This window comes from Misgurnus anguillicaudatus, chromosome 23, assembly GCF_027580225.2.
Source record: "Misgurnus anguillicaudatus chromosome 23, ASM2758022v2, whole genome shotgun sequence".
Taxonomy (NCBI): Eukaryota; Metazoa; Chordata; class Actinopteri; order Cypriniformes; family Cobitidae; genus Misgurnus; species Misgurnus anguillicaudatus.
In genome coordinates, this window is record NC_073359.2 from 8,068,138 (window position 1) to 8,090,941 (window position 22,804).

The 22,804-nt window shown below is 38.5% G+C and overlaps 2 protein-coding genes and 1 long non-coding RNA gene across 3 annotated transcripts; 2 read left to right on the forward strand and 1 right to left on the reverse strand.

Moving 5' to 3' along the window:
- Positions 1-704: 704 nt before the first annotated feature.
- Positions 705-11,391, reverse strand: aars2 (alanyl-tRNA synthetase 2, mitochondrial (putative)). The gene is made up of 22 exons (XM_055218127.2): positions 10,907-11,391; positions 10,269-10,457; positions 9,909-10,054; positions 9,642-9,833; positions 9,175-9,319; positions 8,943-9,088; positions 8,732-8,840; positions 8,605-8,643; positions 8,073-8,187; positions 7,704-7,831; positions 7,023-7,167; positions 5,838-6,007; positions 5,631-5,744; positions 5,339-5,479; positions 5,126-5,263; positions 4,093-4,196; positions 3,861-3,969; positions 2,197-2,322; positions 1,997-2,107; positions 1,831-1,914; positions 1,432-1,545; positions 705-1,344 (listed from the first exon to the last, which is right to left on the reverse strand). Exons 1-22 carry the CDS (start codon positions 11,201-11,203, stop codon positions 1,159-1,161), a joined length of 3,048 nt encoding a protein of 1,015 aa, XP_055074102.2. The 5' UTR covers positions 11,204-11,391; the 3' UTR covers positions 705-1,158.
- A 340-nt stretch (positions 11,392-11,731) lies between these two features.
- Positions 11,732-14,711, forward strand: LOC129454330 (uncharacterized). The gene is made up of 3 exons (XR_008647839.2): positions 11,732-12,987; positions 13,596-13,675; positions 13,745-14,711. It is a non-coding gene; the product is annotated as an uncharacterized lncRNA (long non-coding RNA).
- A 1,008-nt stretch (positions 14,712-15,719) lies between these two features.
- On the forward strand, positions 15,720-21,409 carry LOC141359645 (uncharacterized). Its single transcript, XM_073862406.1, has 6 exons — positions 15,720-15,910; positions 17,514-17,672; positions 18,459-18,620; positions 19,351-19,509; positions 19,643-19,810; positions 20,442-21,409. Exons 1-6 carry the CDS (start codon positions 15,832-15,834, stop codon positions 21,407-21,409), a joined length of 1,695 nt encoding a protein of 564 aa, XP_073718507.1. The 5' UTR covers positions 15,720-15,831.
- The last annotated feature ends 1,395 nt before the right edge of the window (positions 21,410-22,804 follow it).

Genomic DNA, 22,804 nt, shown 5'->3' on the forward strand with positions numbered 1-22,804 from the left:
AATGCTCCAAAAAGCATATACATCTATCATTAAGTGTCTGCATGAGACACAAGAACCAATGAGATTTAAAGATTTAATGTGTCTGTCTATATATTTGAATTTAATGCACAAATGCTTGTTTGGTTTCAGTTTAACTTTAACTTATTTTTTTACAAAAAAATCATTACACTTCCGAAGAATATATAACCTTATATGGATTACTTTAAAGGGGACATTACACAAGACTTTTTTTAAGATGTCAAATAAATCTTTTGTGTCCCTGGGCTACGTATGTGAAGTTCTGGCTCAAAACACCATATGTTAAAATTGCCACTTAGTAGGTTTGAGGAAAAATTAGCTGTTTTGGGTGTGTCCTTTAAAATGCAAATGAGCTGATCTCTGCACTAAATGGAAGGGCTGTGGTTGGATAGTGCAGATTAAGGGGCGTTATTATCCCCTTCTGACATCACAAGGGGAGCCAAATTTCAATAATCTATTTTTCACATGCTTGCAGAGAATGGTTTACCAAAACTAAGTTACTGGGTTTTTCTTTTTCACATTTTCGAGGTTGACAGAAGCACTGGGGACCCAATTATAGCACTTAAACATGAAAAAAGACAAATTTTCATGATATGTCCCGTTTAATTATGCTTTTATAGATTGTTTTTCTTCAACATTAGTAGTATCATATTATATTCTTGCTGGGGAAAATGAAATAAATAGTATTTTCATGTTTTTGTATAAATATATTTATTTTCTTTATATTAATTTAGATTTTTGTGGGACTGGGGTAAATAGCTATGAATCAAGTAAAGATGTGAATTCACATACAGTAAAGTCCTGTCATTCAAAAGCCTTGCAGTTGTCATACATTTGAACTCCAGGCAGCCTAAATATCAAGATACTTGATTTACAAGATCAAAGGTTGGACACTGAATGCAGAAAATATTCAGAAAAGTATAAAGTGTGACAAAGCAATGTGCAAAAAAAATTAAATCCTGCAATTTGAAAAGGTTGATAAAACACTGTATAATAAAAACATAGGAAAAATAAATAATTTAACAACCCCAGCCACAAAAAATGTACAATCAAGACTACTTAACCTTTTAAAACAAAGGAATAGCAGCACAAAACCCAATCTTATATTTCTCTGCTTGAATATGCTTATGCATAGTTAGTTCAGTTCATATTCCTGGTTGTTTTGTCATAAGCAAATTCTTCAGCCCAGCGCAGGATCTCCGCAGCATCCGTGTTTCCGGCTGCACCGCTGACACCATTAGCGACTACGTCAGAGCCGCCCGCATTTCCTCCAGAACGCTCACACACGGCGAGAGCCCATTGGCTCGCAGTAACATAAGCACAGCCCTTAATAAGAACAGAAAGTATAAAAACACACAATTATGTTCTTGTTTTGGTCCGCGTACCGTACACAATTTTTATTTTTTGCTGTACCTTGGGTACTTGACAGGCGCACAGAACCTTCCCAGTTGTCTGCGAGTGAGACAGCAACATGACCAAACAATCTGGATTATTCTTGCTCAGCTGGTTCACAGTCTTCATCAGGATCTAAATACAAATTATTATCATCAATAACAGTGCTAACATCTTACAGCATTACTAACATCACAGACAAAAACACAAAAAAAACACATTTCTGCAAATCCCTTAAGTGAATAATTAATTATTGTACAATAGCTAATAATTTAAACATGGGTACATACTGTATGTTTAATGTAATTTTATGCATCACCACTAGAGGGCAATGCATGTATGTGAATTTTACACCTATAAGCTAATGTAATCTGTAAACACACACACGCACACACACAGACACACAGGTGATGTCATTACCGACATGGAGTCGGTCTGGACAAAGTCTACCAGCACAGTTTTATTGGAGTGTTTCTCCAGCAGCTCTTTTGCATTCTGGGTAGCCTAAAACATACAAAATTCAGCAAATAAGTATTTAAAGAGCAAGTGTCAGCTACGTATTTCTCAGCACAGACAGATGTTTCACCTCTCTGATCTCCAGCTTCCTGATGGTTGTGTTTGTGCTCCTCTGCAGGGCCTTCAAGCGTGCCTGCAGCTCTCGTCTCAGCCACTGTGGAATAGATGTGCTCTCGACCGCCTGAAACACACACACACACATGCAGTTGTCATACATAAACTATAGAAAGTGGGCTTAAATGGACACAAGATGCGTGGAGAGATACGTACATCTGTCAGGAGGCCGACCTCTTTGGAGAGTCTCTGGGCTGTTGGTAAAGAGAGGGCACTGTCGACACCAACACGGTTTGTCAAAGACTCCACCTCCCCTTGCAAGGCTTGACCCGCCTCACGAGCCTGGGTCACACAAACAATCATATGTGACCTCGGACAACAAAACCAGTCATAAGGGTGAAATTTATACATCACCTGAAAGCTGAATAAATAAGGACAACTATTTGAAAAAATTCTATCTATCTGTCGGTCTGTCTGTCTGTCTCATATATATATATAAATCTCCTCCAAATGAAGTCCTTAGCACTGCATCCACTCACAAAAATACAGTTTTGATAGATTTACGGTACAAAATGTACAAAATATTTTCATGGGACATGATCTTTACCTAATATCTTAATGATTTTTGGCATTAAAACATGTATAATTTTGACCCATACAATGTATTGTTGGGCATTGCTACAAATATACCCGTGCAACTTAAGACTGGTTTTGTGGTACAGGGTCACATGTGTGCATTTTAACAAAAATATGCTAAAGATTTCAGCTTTAAAGCTTTCTATCGCCCTCTTCTGGTTGAAACATAAAATCACAGCTTACTTTACATGTAAGTAACTTTACGTGTATTGACCAAACGCACATTTCCAGCTCAAATGATAAATCATTTTTATAACCATTGTGAATCGGGGTAAGGTTAGGAGACAGTTTGTATGAAGAAATAAGTGGATAAAGTTACAGATTTCGGGGCAGTAAACCCAAAAATGCGGACTTGCTTATCTTTTAAATTAATCCTTTAGTCACCGTTATGTCTTTTTAAACCTGTATCGCTTAAAATAAATGTTTTTGTTCTGATGAACACAAAGGAAAATATTTTGAGGAATGTTCGTAAACCAAACCGATCAGAAGCCCCATTGACTTCCATAGTATTCTTTTATCGTACTATGGATGTCAATGGGGCTTGATTGCGGGCGTTCCTCAAAATAACTTCCTTTGTGTTTCTTAAGTTTTTGTATATTTTTATACAGGTTTGTAACAACATGAGTGGGAGTAAATAATGATTTTGGGTAAAATATCTATTTAAAGGGGACATTTCACAAAACTTTTTTTAAGATGTCAAATAAATATTTGGTGTGCCCAGAGTACGTATGTGAAGTTTTAGCTCAAAATCCCCCACAGATAATTTATTATAACATGTTAAAATGGACACTTTGTAAGTGTTAGCAAAAATGTGTGCTTTTGGATGTGTCCTTTTTAAATGCACTAAATTGCAGTGCTGTGGTTGGATAGTGCAGATTAAGGGGTGGTATTATCCCCTTCTGACATCACAAGGAGAGCCAAATTTCAATGAGCTATTTTTCACATGCTTGCAGAGAGTGGTTTACCAAAACTAAGTACTAGTTTTTTTTTCTTTTTCTATGTTGATAGAAGAACTGTGGACCCAATTATAGCACTTAAACAAGAAAAAAGTCAAATTATAAATGATATGTCCCATTTAATTTCTTACGTAAATCACAAAACAAGTAGTTGAAAGGGAAAATAAATGTTTTTGAGTGTACTATCCCTTTAACAAATAGCGTAACGTTAAAAAATAAGTGTGTGTGTATAATAGAGTATAGCATAGTAAAGAGTGTATAGTTGTAGTGTTTTTTTGTATTTCTTACCGCTTTGGCTTCATCTCCAGTAACAGCAATGATGCGGCTAATGCCTTTGACCATTTGGCGCTCAGACACGATGACAAGGTCCCTTATTTCTCCTGTCCGCAGTAAATGTCTGTTTAAAGAAATATATATATATATATATATATATATATATATATATATATATATATATATGCATTTTAAAATGTAGCTAGCATTATTTTTATTTCATTCTCATCAAAGTATTTTGTCTTACGTGCCACAGCACAGCTCCACAGAGTTGTGTCTGTCCGTGTTTGAGGTGAGAAGATCTGAAATGGGCACAGCCACGGACACCACACGAACTGGGTCTGGATAAACCTAAAAAATAAAGCCATAGTCGACTGTTTAAGAAATGTCCTGGGTTAACCTGACTCAGGTACAGATTCCTGGTGTTATTACATCAGTATTACAAAGAAAATACTCTAATATTTGATATTTTTTGCACATCTACAAGTTAAAGATGCAATTTGTAACTTTTTCCTCTCTATCGCCATCTCTGTTTGAAACATACAATTGCATGTTATGTACTTTTCTGTTTGTGAGTGGAAGTGTTGCGCGAGTGATTTCAATGTTAAGTCAATGTGAAGAAGCGTTTACGCGCGACTGGGGGACTTGCAGCGCGAATGAGGCATTTAGCACGGCGCGGTAAAAGTGATTCTGCCTCACTCTGACGCAGTACGCACAAATGGTGCCTTTTGTGCATTTTGCGTTTGACGCGAATTTGCGGCTGACGCCCAAGTAAAAACATTTGTACTTTGGCGGATTTTCGCGCTGCGTTAACCAATCAGGAGCATGCTTGCTGCTGCGGCGGCAGCCCCTCCCAGAGTCAACATGGAGGAAGGCTTAATATTGTCCGTGAGCAGTCACCCGGAGCTATATGACACAAGTTCTTATTTCTATAGAGACAGGAATAAAAAGGACCTCGCTTGGAGGAGTGTCAGTGAAAACATTGGGCAATCTGGTAAGTTGTAAATACACATTTCACTTTTGAGTCACGTCCCCCAGAAGGTTTCAAGGGGTCCCCAGAAAATGTAAAGACAAAAAAGACAAAATTATTAAAGGTCTGGGTGTCAAGACAATTATTTAAATATGTAAACAATATCATAATTACTAATTATCTAATACTGTTTAACTGTTTTTAGGAAAGGGGTCCCATGCTATAGTTTTCTCATATGTGGGGGTCTCATATGTGTGGAGTTTGAATACCCCTGGACTGGACCAACATTATACACGATTAAATACGTCACCTCATCTACAGTCCTCAGTCCAGCGATCTGTTTTGCTCTGGACAGAGGGATTTCCTCTACGTACACCTGTGCGTTCTGCTGAATGATGTCCTGCACCAACCCTTCAACCTTCTGCAGCTGGGAGACGCTCAGAGATCCCTGCACACAAACACATACTGTTACTCATCATTATCTGTATTATTTTTTCTCTAAGATGGCAGTGCACGATTGTACCTTTACGCTGAAGTCAAAGCGAAGGCGGTTGGCGGCAACGTGAGACCCACGCTGGTTAACGGCAGCACCCAGCAGCTCTCGCAGGGCGAAGTTCAGCACGTGTGTGGCCGTGTGCTTCACCATACAGCCAAGTCGCTGAGCCTGCACATATAAAACCAACATGTACAGTTATGATATCAGATGATAATAATGTGGTACTTCGGTACCACAGTATTTACATAGTGGGATTCTCAACTGTTTTGTAATAAGCAGCATAAATCAAAAGATGTTTTGATCAAAACATAACTTCTACCTCATCCACATGAAGCATCACCCCGTCTCCGGTTCTCAGAGTCTCGGCTGCAGTGATCTGATGTACCACGTAACCTCCAGCCAGACGGACGCACTCTACGGGGAACAGCACGTCCTGGAAAAACACAACCCCAAATTTCTAATCGAACAAACTTGCTTGTCCAATACACTTGGAACAAAATATCTCCAGAAGGAGGTTGTAAATCACCTGCAGTTCTTCCTTAGTAAAGTATCCCTGGTCATGCGCCTGTCCACCCTGTTCTGCGTAGAAATTGGTACGGTCCAGAATCACACCACAGCGTTGACCCGCACCCACCTCTGACACCAGAGACCCTCCGGAGTACAGAGCCAGAACGGACGCTCGGCAAGGCTGAAACACTGAGAGAGGAGTCGTCGTCGTCAAGGTCCTGTTCAATCTCAAACTTTCATGGCCATTAAAAAAATACTTAAAGTCTCCCTGTAGTCAATAACTTTATTAGTTAAAAGTCATCTTTAAGCATCATAATAGCATATATAAAAGTTTTACCTGGATCTAAAAATATGCATATTAGTCCCCTGCCTCTACTCAATTGCACAGCTCAGCCCATAGATATGAATATGCAAATTAGTCCCAACTGTGTTTATATGACTGAGTACTTGTTTGTGACGTTAGATACGAAGGCGATTTTAAACCGTGGGAATGAGACCAATTTTATGGAGAAAATACTCAGAAATAATGTTTAATGATACATTTTCACATGGCTTATCTTAAAACATATTAAGAACACCACATAGACATATAAACAACAATAAAAATATGATTTTACCCAAAGTGGGACTTTAAAGGGTAAACATATAAAAGATGTTTTATATTTAGTCCGAGTGCTTGTTGACCCTTTATTGAAAATCTATGTACGGTATACTGTCCATGTCTAGAAAGGTAATAAAAACATCATCAAAGTAGTCCACGTCACATCAGTTGGTAAGAATGTGTTAAAGCATCGAAGATACATTTTGGTCCAAAAGTAAAAAAAAATTACGACTTTATTCCGTGTGCATGAGACTGAAGTCACGTGTTATCCTCATACATGTTTGCAAAGTTTTTTTCTTCCTCAGACTGTAAACGAAGCTCGGGTGCAAAAAAAAAACCAGCTGGGGCGCACCAGATAACACGTCAGCCACGTCACTGCAGTCACGTGACTTTAGTCTCGTGCACGCGGTTCACAACAGAACAGGAAAAGACAAGACAATGCTGAATAAAGTCATGGACAGTATACCGTACGTAGATTTTCAATGAAGGGTCAACAAGCTCTCGGACTAAATCTAAAACATGAACGACATGAGGGTGAGTCATTAATGACATTATTTTCATTTTTGGGTGAACTATACCCTTAAATTTCACACTCTCTAGTACCATATTGTCCATTTGGTCCCAGGCTGTAAACGTATTTTAGCGAGTCATCCGTGTGAGGAACTCCCTGGCTTTGTAGCTCTGCTAAGCTGTGAACATCCAGCTGGTCCACCCTGTCACCATCATCCTCTTCTGACTGACATCTCAACTAAGAAAACACAACATAAAGTCTATCAAATAACGCATTAAAGGGACACTCCATTTTTTTTGAAAACATGTTAATTTTCTTGCTCCCCTAGGGTTAAACATTTGATTTTTACCGTTTTGGAATCCATTCAGCTGATCTTCGGGTCTGGCGGTACCACTTTTAGCATAGTTTAGCATAATCCATTGAATCTGATTAGACCATTAGCATGACGCTAAAAAATAACCAAAGAGTTTGATATTTTTTCTATTTAAAACTTGACTCTTCTGTAGTTACATCGTGTACTAAGACCGACGGAAAATTAAAAGTTTAGGCATAAATGTTTAGGACTATATTCTCTCATTCAGGCGAAATAATTAAGGACTTTGCTGCTGTAACATGGCTGCAGGAGGCGCAATGATATTACGCAGTGCCCGAAAATAGTTCGCTGCAATTGAAAGATATTTTTGGCTGCTGAGCATATTTTCAAAAAAAGTGGAGTGTCCCTTTAAGGAATATAAAACTTTGTTTTTACTAAGACAGCAAATTAAACAGGTTACCTTCTCATATTCATCCTCGAGTGCTTTCATTTCTTTTTTATCTACCATCCTGCCTCTCTCCTCCAGCATCAGGTCAATGAGGTCGAGTGGGAAGCCCAGGTTACGATGCAAGGACCACGCAACTGAGGCTGATGAACCGAAACAACAATACCACAAACATAACATCAGCATCCATACAGGTGCTATTCATTCAATTGGGGTGCAGTGGTTTTGAGTAGAAGGGATACAGCTACGGCCTAAATCCAGTAAAACGTTGGGCTTAGGGTTAGGTTTGGGGTAGGATTAGGGGTGGTTCTGTTTAAATGCACTATGATTACCTAACTGAGTTGACAATAAAAAGATTAAGATCAAGCGAATTGTATCCTTTACCTGGAAAAATAGCAGCTTCTTTGTCTGTAGTGTTTAGAGTCCTGTCAATCACTCTTCTGCCCTGCTTCAATGAGGTCAAAAACTGGACTTCATTCTGATTTATAAGCTCCATGATCTACAAAGACACAACACAACCAGCGATGACCTCACCACTATTTATATTAAGAGCATGGTGGCTCTCCTGATTTTGCCAAGTGGTTGATGTCTTTGGGGCAACATTATCAATCCGGTTTCAGAAATAAGTTTTTAAGTTTTAGCTGCTTCTAGAACATTGTTTTCCATTTATCTGATTTTAGGGTTTAGATATGCTAAGGGTTGGGGTGGGTTTAGGTTTTATTTACGAAAATGTTGCCAAATTTGTTGCCCTATGTTGACATTTCTCAGGTGGAGAATACCATGCTACTACTGAATGATTATCCATACACCATAATCTGTACATAGCAATATAATGAATGTTGATAATACAAAAACATGATAATACTATAGTACGGAGTATAAACACAATACTGTTGACCCACCCTAACAAACTTACTCTTTCAGACTCTGCGTGCAATTCAGGATAGGCGTCACCCTGTGAAAGTGAAAAAATGAAACTTTTCAGCTTTAATCTATACAGACACAACGATGGCAGTGATGACAGTACATCAGTTTTCTCATACCAGTATATGAGCTACAGTTGGCACCAGGCTTGCCAGTGCACCCTCGGGAGCCTGCAGCACTTCTGTAGAAAACCGCACTGCGCGTCTCAGTATACGTCTTAACACCAACCTGTGACAAACATATGCTTAAAAAAGATATTTGTGTTGTATATTTCATTGAAGTACGCAGAATCATTTGTGTGTTGTATCCTTTTCTTGTAAGAAAACTCACTCTGCGCCAGTCATGCCTGGATAAACACCGTCGGCGATACACACACAGAGCGTGCGAATGTGGTCCGCCACAACCCGGTAGGCCATGTCCACCCGACCCACATCAGCCTCTCCGGTCCTGCCCTGATATGCAGGAGCCTTAGAGCACTAAACACACAGACACACACATATATTAGAGATCATTTATATGTCTGCCAAAATATAGGATTTAATATAAAGACAAATAATGCAACCTGGTGAATAGCAGACAATAGGGGTGTGAAGATGTCCGTGTCATAGTTGGAGCGTTTTCCCTGTAGTACAGTGACCAGTCGCTCTAAACCCATCCCAGTATCAACGCTACACTGGGGGAGAGCTCGCAGGCTGCCGTCTCCTTCCCTTTTAAAAGACACACAAAGCTCATATATGCACATTTGAAACAATTATACCTTAAAGGTGGGGTGCACGATTTTTGAGAAACCCTTTGGGAGTCAGGCCGAGTACCAAAACACACTTGTAGCCAATCAGCAGTAAGGGCCATGTCTAATAACCAACATCGTTGGCTGGGTTGCTTACATGTGGGGCGGGTCTATCAAAAAAAGGTCCAGATTCTATTGGGGTAGGGGCGTGTTTGTTTAAATAATTTCAAATGTAAACATTGGCTTTCAGAGATTGTGCACCCCGCCTTTAACAACTAATCTATTGTGGTAACTTTTCTAACCTGTTATACTGCATGAATACCAGATTCCAGATCTCTACAACATCCGGACTGTCTGCGTTGACCAACGAAGCAGCATTCCAATTCCCAACGTGATCGTAGTGAATCTCCGTGCAGGGGCCACACGGACCCGTCTCGCCCATTTCCCAGAAATTATCCTTCAGTCCGAATGGTAACACGTGATCTGGTTTTAGTCTGTAAATGATGATAAATCAATGATTAGCTGATCGGATTCAGTACGCAGTAAATTGTACTCTTCTGTGATCGTACCCCATACTGAGCCAGATCTGTCGTGTTTCTTCATCGGCTGGCAGACCGCTCGCCGCGTCTCCGGAGAAGTACGAGACATACAGGCGTTTAGCAGGAATGCCGTATTCTTCTGTTAAAAGACGCCAGGCCATTGCACACGCCTCGACCTGTTGAGTCATTGATGTCACCAATCATCCAACACTTTACTGTGCAAAATGCGAGTATGCATGCAACGAACTTTTATCCAGAGCAAATTACAGTGCATTGTTTAATAAGTATACGTGTTCCCTTGGATTCGAACCCACAACCTTTGCAATGCTTTAACAAATGACCTACAGAAAGTAATCTTTAGTAAAAACAGCCACATTAATTTCATCAAACCTTAAAATAATCTCCAAATGACCAGTTTCCCAGCATCTCAAAAAAGGTGTGGTGGTACACGTCTCTCCCCACGTCCTCCAGGTCGTTGTGTTTGCCTCCTGCACGAACACACTTCTGGCTGTTTACCACCCGCCGGTACGATGCCATCTCACTGCGTGGGTCTGCGCAGCCCAGGAGAATGGGCTTGAACTACAAATTAAACTTATATTAACATCAAGACATTATATGAGCCCTACATGAGAAATACTGTAGTGCACTTTAGTATTTACTGTAATAAATTGTAGTGTAATTCATAAACACCATAGTATTTAGGTGAACTTTACCATGGTATACTACAGTATTTACTTTAGTTTCTTAATTCACTATACATAAAAATATAGAATATTATATACATTAACAAAAAGTAACAATCACTATAATATACTGTTGTGTACTACAAATTACTGTAGTAAATAATACTAAAGATAGTATTTATAATAATGCAATAATTCGCCTATATGATAAACTACTATACAGTATAGAGCGCTTGTAACCATGCCATAGTTACGTATACTACAGTATTTACTGCAGCTTATCTATGTAATATTAATAATATAGTAAACTAGAGTAAAAACATTACATTGTTGTTGTTTTTCTACCTGGTTCATTCCTGCATTGACGAACAGAAGACTCGGGTCGCCTCGCGGACGCACCGGAGAGGACGACACCACTCTGTGTTCATAACCCTCCTTAAAAAAGTCGACAAATTTCTGACGAACCCTTTTAGATGTAAATTGCTCATGAGCACGCGGGTAGGACAGGGCCGAGCATCTTCTTATGCTCGTCGTTAAAGCGCATAATTTCGTATTTGAAAGTGCACAGTGGAGCTGTTTGACAAGTCGAATGTGCGCGGCCATCTTGGCGGCGGGCTGCGTCACACAGCGGCGTCCAATCATCGACGGGCATGAAAATGAAACATATTTTGACTTAGTTACGTTTATCTAGGTAATACCAAATTAATAAAAAATATAATACAATTTTGTTTGTCTATATTTTGAGGTTGCATGCAATTTGGAATAAAAAAACATGACTTATTCTCTCCATGGGTCCGACCTCAGACCAGTGCCTGAAGACCCGTATGCTATTCGCACGCGGCGCCTGTAACCATAGCGACGGACGTAAATATCAAAAAGAAAGTATTATTTATTATGCAATGGACAAAACGTTATGTAGTTGACAAAACAGCAGGCGTGTGTGACGCTTCCCATTGTGCAGAGAAGAAAGAATAAACAAGGGTGTTTTTTCATATTTGAATATGCAAAATAAAATCCGTGTCATCAACTGCACGTTTTACTAAAGCAAACATATCCAATACAAAAGTAATCCGCGTGAAGTGCGCATTACGCTCTCCCGATCTATAGGTGGCGCTGAAAGGCAAACCAGCCTCTCAGCGCCACCTACAGAGCCGGAGCGTAATGCGCACTTCAAATGTGGAGAAGTGTTGTAAATACTGTTTAATAACTTGCAAAAACCAATCGATTTGTTTAACAAGACGTCTATATGTCACCAACAGTCACGGTGATTACCTTTGTATTGGATATATCTGCTTTTTGAGCTCCAAAGTGGCGGATCTGATGACTTGCATTATTTGAAACACGGAGGGGGTTTTTGCAAAAAATGTGAGTAAATGAACAGCACATTTTATTTTTGGGTGAACTATCAATTTTATTACACACTTAACATTGCATTAACCGTCCACTTTTAAGGTTTTATACTTTTGCAGAGCAATATATCTCACTTGACTTACTGGGCTACACGCGTAATGTAATATGATCTGTATTGCAAAGTTATAGAGCAGTCATGCTGCGCAGTTTGTAGTCAATCTTTCAGGTGTAAAATTTGTAATTAATTGTATCCTAATACAAAAGACTTTATTCAAAAGCGTGAAACTGTACAATGTGTTTTTAAAGGATGTAATTATAATACACACATAAGTAAGCTTGACATTTTGAGTTTGGGGACCAGACTGGTCTATCATTTTTTACCGCAAACTACATCATTAAAATTAATGAAACATATTTTCGTTGACTTTATTAAAATACCATAGCCTGGATGTTAGAAAAATAAAACTTGATAATGGATTAGATTTTTTTTAACTGTAACCTATAGTTTAAAGTAAAGAATGAGGACTTTTTTAAATTAATTTAAATCAGTGAAATTACTCCCTAGTAGTCAACAGTGTATGTTTCATTATTTTATTAAACATGAAGAATATTGGGAAGAGTTTTATGACACTTGTCAGAATCCAATTACATTGTATTGATAATTGCAGAGTAAATTTTCACTACTTTTATTTTCGGGTGTATACTTATGTGTAAAGGTATACACCCATGTATACACCGCTCGAGTCTGTCCCAAAATACAGCTCAACTTTTTGATGATATTCTAATTATATGACCAGCACCTATAGTGTTTGATAAGAAAACATGGTTTGATGTGAAGGTACATTTATTCATAGGTACTGCATGATTTAGTTATCATTTACGGTTTGTTAAGCCTTGGTCTTTGGAAATGTTTTAAGAAAACAATACATGATATGTACAAATTTAACATTTTCTCTTTCCTTTGTGTTTGGGGAATGACTGCCGAGCACCTGACGTGATGAAGTCATACTCAAGCCCAATTCTGCCACGATATCAGACAGAGTCTCCTGGAATACTAAACCCAGTCAGGCAGTATGGTAAGTGACGTTACTGTATCTTTCACATATATATTACACTGTTAAGCCTTAGGTTACAGGTTCGCAACTCTGGCACTCGCAATCCACTTTCCTGCAGAGTTTAGCTCCAGCCTTGATTTTGTTAGGGTTACAGCTAAACTCTATGTTAAGAAATGTTAAGAAAACAATACATGATCTCTGGTTTCACAGACAAGGCTTAAAGGTCCCGTTTTTCCTAATTCCATTTTTTAAAATTAAGTTAGTGTGTAATGTTTCTGTTTTTACACAATCTTCTTTTTACACACGAAACATGAACACATGCTATTACATACCATAAACACAATCATAGCTTTAAAAACACAGGAAAAACGGGACCTTTAAGGCTAGTTCTGGACTAAAACACAATCTTTGAGCTGTCTCAACTGAAAATAACTTGCACTGACATATCTTAAAACATTCAAGGGCCATTGATTTGTTAAGATACACACCATTAACGTCTTTTTCTATGACGTTGAAGATGCATAAATGTCTTGAATTAACTAAGTCCTAGTCCCTGCTTTAGAAAAGTTTTGTCTGAAAACAGGCCAATATCTACTAATTAAATCTTTTGCCTTTACTTTGGGTTTGAGAAAAGACTGTCGGGCACACGGGATATCAGCTGAAATAATGACTGACGTGATGATATCTATTGACCCACTTCAGAACCAAGGTACACATCATAAAAAAGATGATAAATTATTACAATTGCTTAACATAAATACATTTTTCTTAACCACAGAAACTCTGTCTCACAACCTATGCCCAGGACGCTACCCGGTATCATGAGAAATCGAGTCCCCACCAGAAAGGGATTTTTTGGGGATGGCTGCACCTTACAACTCTTCACTGACCCCTGCCTGCATATATGCATCATCTAGTCAACAGAAAGTTTTAAGCACAATGGGGTGGTTTCCCAGAGAGGGATTAGTTTATGCCAAGACTTGGGCTCAGTTTAATTTGGAAATATAACTAGTTTTAACAAGCATGCTTTACTGAAAACATAACTTAAGGCAAAACAAAAGAGCACTGATGTATTTTAAGATTTGTCAGAGCAGGTTGTTTTCAGTTTGGACAGCTCTTACATTTATTTTAGTCTAGGAGTAGTCTGATCCCTGTCCGGGAAACCGCCCCAATACGTTTAAAAAAAATACAGCTGAATACTTAGCAATACATTTAACTGCCATATGTTTCAGATTGTTTAGCCAGAGGACACAGTTTTTGTCTTCACTTGTCAAGGTTGCTAGCTTACTGATTATGTGAAGACTCCAGCATTTTAACATAACACACATAAATTTGAACTAACTTTGAAACATTAGAGACAATTCAGACATTACAGTGTGTTTTCCTGTAAAAACACTTTAAAATATTATGCATTCTAAAAAAGCTCAAATGTCTTACAATGAAACTGTTGGATTTTGTGTGAATAATGTAATGTTAGTTATGTTACTTTATATTCTCTGTAAAAGTAAGCAATATTACCGTATGTAATAATTTGTGTAATTACACACCGTGTAAGTGTATTGCATGATGTTGATTACAGTGTGTATAAACAACATGCTTGAAACATTATTGACCTCTTATTAAACTTTTTAATTGTAATGTAATGTAATAGTAACACTAAATGAACTATTTTTAATGAAGACTAAACCATATTGAAGATAAGGATTGTTGTAACTTCAGATTGAAGTTTATTAACTTTACACAATACAAAAGTGGAAAGGGTAAAGTATATAATATCTAAATAATAAAATTACACAAGCAATCACCTTAAAAAACTAAATTCATTGCCATATTAAATACACACCAAAAACCACATTTCAATTTTCATGTTATTGATTACCAGTTCAACAACTAATGGTAATTACTATTAGAAAGATAACAACTCTAATTGGACACTGTTATTATTTACTTAGATACACGACTGAGGACTTCTTTTTACCTAATGTAATGTTATTGTACAGTGAGTGCAACTGGTGGTGGTGTTTTTTTGCAACTGGTGTTAATTTTAAACTAGCTTACTCGATAGCTGTACGCTAAGCTAGTACGTCACGTAAACCTAATAAAAAACTCTGAATAGCACTGCATTGACATACAATGAAAAGGAAAGAAGGAAAATTAAAAATAAATCATTCTTTAAGTATAAAAGAAGGCTGCATACTCCGGAGGTCGCATATCTAGGCTGCATACGTCATCAAGAGTGACTTATTTCAGAATATTACTAATTATAAAGTTTACAATTATTTTTAGTTAAGTGTAAATTGTTGGTATATGATTATGACTTGCGAATGTAATGCTCAGTTTTTTTTATGTAATGCTCAGTTAACTTAAATAAACCAGGCTTGATGACGTATGCAGCCTGCATGTGACCTACTTGCCGATTGGTTAAAGTAAGCCTTCTGACTGAATGACGGGGCAATCGACACATAACACAATTAAAAGAAATATACTGATTAACAAATATACGAATTGCGGGTTTAACACTTGAGGGTCTAAAAACTGGAAGGATTTTAATCCACGTGAACTGGGAACATCACGTGCTGGTCGCACGTGCAGGAGGTAAGTCCAGTATCGGCGGGAAATCCCCACTGTACATTCTGTAATTAATGCGAATAGAATGTTTGACGTCACAATGAGAACAGAGCGAATGGAATGTTTGACGTCACAATCAGAACATATAAAACGACGCGTTCTGGAAAATTCTTTTTAGATCATTGATTCTCTGAGCGAAAGCAAAGCTAATCCTTGACAGCTATTACAGACTTTCAGTCCGTGTGCAACAAGTCAATAACACTGTTACAGACTGTTGTGAATTAGACTGAGGTAGAAATGCCTAAATCAAACGATCAGCTCAAAAGCGGCGTTTCCCTTCCGGGAGCCGTAATGGAAGATGAGTGGATGCCACCAGGTCAGTTAATCACAACATTTGAAAATATTGATCTCATTAACCATTTAAACCTTTGACACATAAGTTATCTGTGACTCGGACAGCGTCCGAAAACAATCGGAGACATCACAAGTTTTCGTCAGAGAGATACGCTCGCTGCTAGGCGGATTTCACTCACGAATTTAATTGCTCAAACTTTTTTATAAACTCAATAATATTATTACACATGACAACCAAATCAAACACATAAGTACTACGATGAAAGTTTCCGTGGCTAATGAGAACATATAAATCCATAGCACCGGATTTAGGGGCGGTTTCCCGGACCATGATTAGCTTAATCCAGGACTAGGCCTTAGTTTAATTAGGAAATATAACTAGTTTTAACAAATATGCCTTACTAAAAACATTACATGTGTGCATTTTGAGGTAAAACAAAGGGCACTGATGTATTTTAAGATATGTCAGTGCAAGTTGTTTTCTGTTTGGAGAGCTCTTAAAAGTGTTTAAGTCTATGAGTAGTCTAATCCCTGTCCGGGAAACCGCCCCTTAAAGTGATAGCGCCTCTTTTTGGTCCGTTAAATGATTATTAGCACAGAGTACGAACCCCATACCAGCTTGATTTTACTGATGGATGTATACTTTTATATTATGTATAGTGTTAAATACTCTTGAAATTGATTGGCTGAGAGCCGTGCGATTTTCCTCCTCAGAGCCTTTTACATTAAGAGAGTTACATTGAAGTACATTGAGTTAGAGGCAAAGAGCTGTCATTTTTTAATTAATTTATTAAAATACAATATTTATGTGTCACACCAATATATGTAGGTAGTATTTTTATGTAAGTCTATCAACAATGTTTTTTAAAAATAAAATTCACTATTATGGGAAGATGGTCAGGTGCCTTGTTAAAGGTGCAGTGTGTAATTTTAGAAGGATTTCTTGACAAAAATGCAAAATAATATGCAAAACTATATTATCAGTGGTGTATAAAGACCTTTCATAATGAACCATTATGTGTTTATTACCTTAAAATTAGATGTTTTATCTACATATACCGAGGGTCCCCCTACATGAAAGTCGCCATTTTGTGGTGCCGTATTTCTACAGAAGGCATTAATGGACAAACTTTTTTTACTAAGTTGTCTCCGATGACATGTTTGTCCGGTGGCGGGTACTGCAGCTTCTCTATGTGATTAAAAAAATGAGGGGTAAACAGTGTACTGAGCCGTTGGTTGCTGTTCACCAGCACTTCACCACTAGATGCTGCTAAAATTTACACACTGCACCTTCAACATGTTTTACCCCGCCTCAACAACTTTAAAGATGCTATGAATCTGCTGTTTTTATTGTTTTATGCTTTTGTCTGCGGTCTACATATGACGTTTGTGTGTTTTTTACAGTTAAAAAACATCAAAAGCAATAAGTAATAGGCTATTTTGTACCCTGGTTTTGAGGCCGACTCGAGAAATGCTCTGTTTTGATGGGCGGGCCACATTGAAGACCTGGACGTACACGCCCACTGCCAAAGCTTGTTTTGTGGTCCAGGGTTTACACTACATAGTAAAATATGTTAGATTTTGGAGAAGTTTAAAAAGTGTGCTTGATTTTTTTGTCTGTCCAGCTGTTAGACAGAATACAATTCTGTCTGCCTCAGCTCGTGGGCTTGTGACCAGCAGCGGTCCAGGTGGTGCTCAACGGAGGTTGAACATCCCTGCAGCTGGTCATATGAGGTTCACTCTTCCAGGAGCTGTGGAGGATGATGAGGAGTGTAGCCCGACAGGTCAGTCACACTTTTATGATGAGACCTCAAAAATATACATATGTAATAATATATATTATACGTTTTGAAACACACATTCTATATATTTTTTCACATTAAGAGTAAACTCAATAAATGTTTGGAATTGGAACACAATGTAACAGTAGCATACTGTATATATAACAACCTGATCTCACGAATTTCCGTGGCATAGTTACGGAATTTTGTGTTAATTTTCCGTGGCATTCTCACGAATCTCCGCATTTTTCCGTGGCCCTGCTACGGACTGTCTTTTTCCGTGGCATTCTCACGGATTGGTTACTCAACTGTTTTTTCCTATTTTCTTACCATTTTCGCTTCGGTTTAGGGTTAGATTTACATGAAATGACATCCCTACCAAAACCCAACTCTAACCCCAATGCCAGGTGACAATTGTTTAAAGTTTAGAAAATATAAAAGAATAAATCAGAAAAAATAGTATAAACCAATAGTTAAATTGACATACTAATGCAAACACCAAATCTAACCCTAAACCGAAGCGAAAATGGTTTGAAAATAGGAAAAAGCAGTTGAGTAACCAATTGAGAATGCCACGGAAAAAGACAGTCCGTAGCAGGGCCACGGAAAAATGCGGAGATCCGTGAGAATGCCACGGAAAAATGAGCACAAAATTCCGTGACTATCCTACGGAACTTTGTGAGATCATATTGATATATAATGTTTGGCAAAAACCCACAATAACTATACAGTAAAATATTTAGATTTTATAGAAGTTTATAAAGTGTTCTTCATTTCCTGTCTGTACAGCTGTTAGACAGAATACCATCCTGTCTGCGTCAGCTTGTGGGCTTGTGACCGGCAGCAGTGTAGGTGATGCTCAACGGAGGTTGAACATCTCTACACCTGCAGCCGGTCACATGAGGTGGGCCCTTCCTGGGGCCGTAGAGGAGGACGAGTGTAGAGGAGCAGGTCAGTCATCATAACGACGCCTCGGATATAATGAAACAAAAATAAACACATTCACTTATGTACTGTAGATCAGTGCTTCCCAATCCTGGTCCTTGAGGACCCCCCTCCCAGAAAGTTTTAGAAGTCTCCTTATTTAAAACAACTGATTCAACTTATCAGCCTCCTTTCAAAATTGTAAACATGTCCCCCTAACAAGCTGATGAGTTAAGTGAGGGTGGGTTAAATAAGGAGACATCTAAAACATTCTGGCAGGGGTCCTCAGGGACCAGGATTGGGAAACACTGCTGTAGATAGTAAAGCGTATAGAATTCATAAAAAATATTTAATTTTATACACATAAAATAATAAAGTTATTTTGTCTAGCATAGCATCAGGGCTTTGTTTAGTATTTTTGGTACTTTTTGTCTTAAATACGTTTTTTATTTAAATATGTATTAAATTATGTATTTGTTATGTGATGTTTTAGTGTATTTTATTTATAAATTAAATAAAATTGCTCACACAGTTTAACAAATTAATGATAATACAATTAATGTATAAAATATAATTTTTGAATATATATATATATATATATATATATATATTCACTTACACATATTACAAAATTTGTTTTTGTTATAATTATTATTACAGTTAATATTATTAAAATGTTTTTCAAAATACCACAATAAAGTATAAAGCTAATCATTAGAGAAGTTTATAATGTGTTCTTTATGTCTGATTTGTCCAGATGTTAGACTGAATAACATCATGTCTCCGTCAGCTCGTGGGTTTGTGACCAGCAGTGGTGTATGCGATGGTCGACGGAAGTCAAACATCTCACAGGCAGCTGGTCACGTAAACCTTCCCCTTCCCGGGGCTGTAGATGATGAGGAGTGCAGCCGAGCAGGTCAGTCACACCATTTTAATGACACCTCAATATATATATACATACATATGTAATAAGTAACCACAATAGCTATACAGTAAAATGAGTTAGATTTTACAGTTTATAATGTGGTGTTCTTGTCTGGTCTGTCCAGCCGTTAGACAGAATACCATTCTGTCTACGTCAGCTTGTGGGCTCGTGACGGGCAGCAGTGCACGAGATGTTCGGCAGAGGTCAAACAGCTCTACACCTGCAGCTAGTCAAGAGAGCATCACCCCTCCAAGGGCTGCAAAAAAGGAGGAGAGGAGAAAGAAAAAAGCTGGTGAGTCACAACATTATTATGACACCTTAAAGGGATACTACACTTTTTTTTTTAAATATTCACATTTTTCAGCTCCCCTATAGTTAAACACTTGATTTTTACCATTTTGGAATCCATTCAGCCAATCTCCGGGTCTGGCTGTACCACTTTTAGCATAGCTTAGCACAATCCATTAAATCTGATTAGACCATTAGCATCGCACAAAAAATAACCAAAGCTTTTCGATATTTTTCCCATTGAAAACTTGACTATTCTGTACTTACATTGTGTACTAAGACCGACAGAAAATTAAAAGTTGTGATTTGCTAGGCCGATATGGCTAGGAACTATACTCTCATTCTGGCGTGATAATCAATGACTTTGCTTCCATACCATGGCTGCAGGAGGCGCAATAATATTACACAGCAGCTGAAAATAGTCCCCTGCTATTGAAAGTTATTAAGGGGATTATTTTCGGGCACAGCGTAATTTAATTGCGCCTCTTGCAGCCATGTTACAGCAGCAAAGTCCTTGATTGTTACGCAAGAATGAGAGTATAGAGTATTTAGCTATGCAGGGAAAGAGTTAAGAAATATATTACTGGTATCTGGTGGTAACATTACTATTTGTCTTTTCTGTTTCTGTCTTTTAGATAAAAAACCAAAACAGCCAAAGGGAAAGAGCATCCGTGCTTTTTTCCGTAGAACAGTCCAGGCTATACAGCATGCCTGCTGTATCTGCCAAAATGAGGATGACCTGGAGTCATCTGATTCAGATGATCCTCAGCCAGGTCCATCCAACCTGCTGTCAAGTACCCGTGAAGATCCAACTGATTTGCAGAAAGGTCCATCTGGACTCAAGCATACGGGTTTTCAAGAACCAGCCTATTGCCTGGCTGGTTCTTTTTCCTTGGAAAAAACAGAAATCCAAGAAGAGACTGATCGTAACCAAGGTCTATTCGACCCGGCGGAGCTTCGTGCTCAACCCGATCAGGCTTTTTGTAAGCCGGGCCCTTTCGGCCCGCACGGAGCCCGTGAGCAAGATAGTCCCTTCGGACTTGAGCGAGCGCGCCATGAAGAACCAGCCTATTGCCTGGCTGGTTCATTTTCCTTGGAAAAAACAGAAATCCAAGAAGAGACTGATCGTAACCAAGGTCTATTTGACCCGGCGGAGCTTCGTGCTCAACCCGATCAGGCTTTTTGTAAGCCGGGCCCTTTCGGCCCGCACGGAGCCCGTGAGCAAGATAGTCCCTTCGGACTTGAGCGAGCGCGCCATGAAGAACCAGACTATTGCCAGTCTGGTTCATTTACCTTGGAGACAACAACAGAAATCCAAGAAGAGACTGATCTTGAACAAGGTCCATCCGACCCGGAGCCGCAGGCTCAACCAGATCAGACTTATTGTAAGCCAGGCCCTTCCAGTCTGCAAAGTGCCCGTGCGCAGAATAAGCCCTTCGGACTCAAGCCAGTGCTCTTTCAAATACCAGGCAGTCCATCGGGCCTGCAGTCAAGTGGCCATGACGATTCCCAACCTGCTAGTGAGTTTACTTTTGTTATCTTCTGTTTTTTATTGTCAGCTTTATTTTTCTCTCTTGTCAACTGCTCTTTCCTATTTGTTTAAACCTGTGCCCACTGACTCTAATAAGTGTATTTATACACTATATGTTTATGTAATACCTTCCCCTTGTATTAAATATATAGGGCTCTATCTTACACCCGGCGCAATGCAGCGCAATGCGCGACGCAAGTGTCTTTCGCTAGTTTCCACCCGAATGTTCACGTTTAGCGCCGCGTTGTTTAAATAGCAAATGCATTTGTGCCCCCTTTGCGCCCATGGGCGTTCTGGTCTGAAAAACGAGGTGTGTTCAGGCGCATTGTTGGCGCGTTGCTATTTTGAGGCAACTAAAATAGACTACGCCATTGACCAACAAAAACCTGGTCTAAAGTCTAAAGTCAATGGCGCAATATGTTTTATGTTATTTAAAGAGCGCATTAGTAATATGCGCCAATAAACGGGAGGACAACGCGGGTTTGCTTATCACAAAGTACATGAATGCGCAGCAGCACAAAAATGCTTTAAAATATGAAAGATTAAAGGATTGAATTTAAGAGATTATTATTGAGTCTCTTGGACATATTTATAAATGAGGACTGATTATGAGACGTTAGAAGGCGCAAAGAGCTGCTTTACCTGCAGCCTGATAAGTAAATAAATGCTTTGCTTTAAACAAATGCGTCTGTTTTTAAATGTTTTTTTTTAATGCTACCTCACGGATTTATTTATTATGACTCTGTACCTGTGGATATGGCGAGATGAGAAACATTTGTAAGTAATGCTTAAAAAAACTCTTTGCTAAAAAAAACGCTGTCCAAAGTGCTGAAACGTGAGGAGAGCCGTTTGTAATTTCTTTATCTCCTGTTTGTTACAAATAAAGTATTTTTAGAGTACAAACCTTATCTTACATACTTGTAAATTATTTTTTGATGATATTGGATAGCCATACATTTAAAGCAATTACAAGCCACTTTTTACTTCCATGACTAAAAGAAAACGGGTCTTAAAGGTTTTAATGAAAAAATAACAATTTTAATACAAGTGAAAAACAACACAATTATTTAACATTAATCTTAAACTGGGGATCTTCTTCCTGCGCTTAGTTTTTCAGTTTACAAAGTCCGTCATCTAAATAGGGATTAGACATAGCGCCAGCGCAACTTGCTTTTAAAGGGAATGAGAGCTGTGACTCTCATTGGTTTACTGCACGTTACGCCCAAAATACTCCCATTACAATAGGACCTACCCTTTTCGACCATGCGCTCGGCGCAAAAACGATTTTTCCCGTCGTTAAATTAGCAAATGTGGATTCGTACACGCCCATTTAGACGTTGCGCTGTGCGCTTTAGACAATGCGCTTAGATCATTAAAATAGGGCCCATAATGTGTTATTCTGAAGGACTCTTGATTCAGCACAATGACTCTTGAGCTTTTCCTTTCATCTTGTCCTGATTTCCAGTG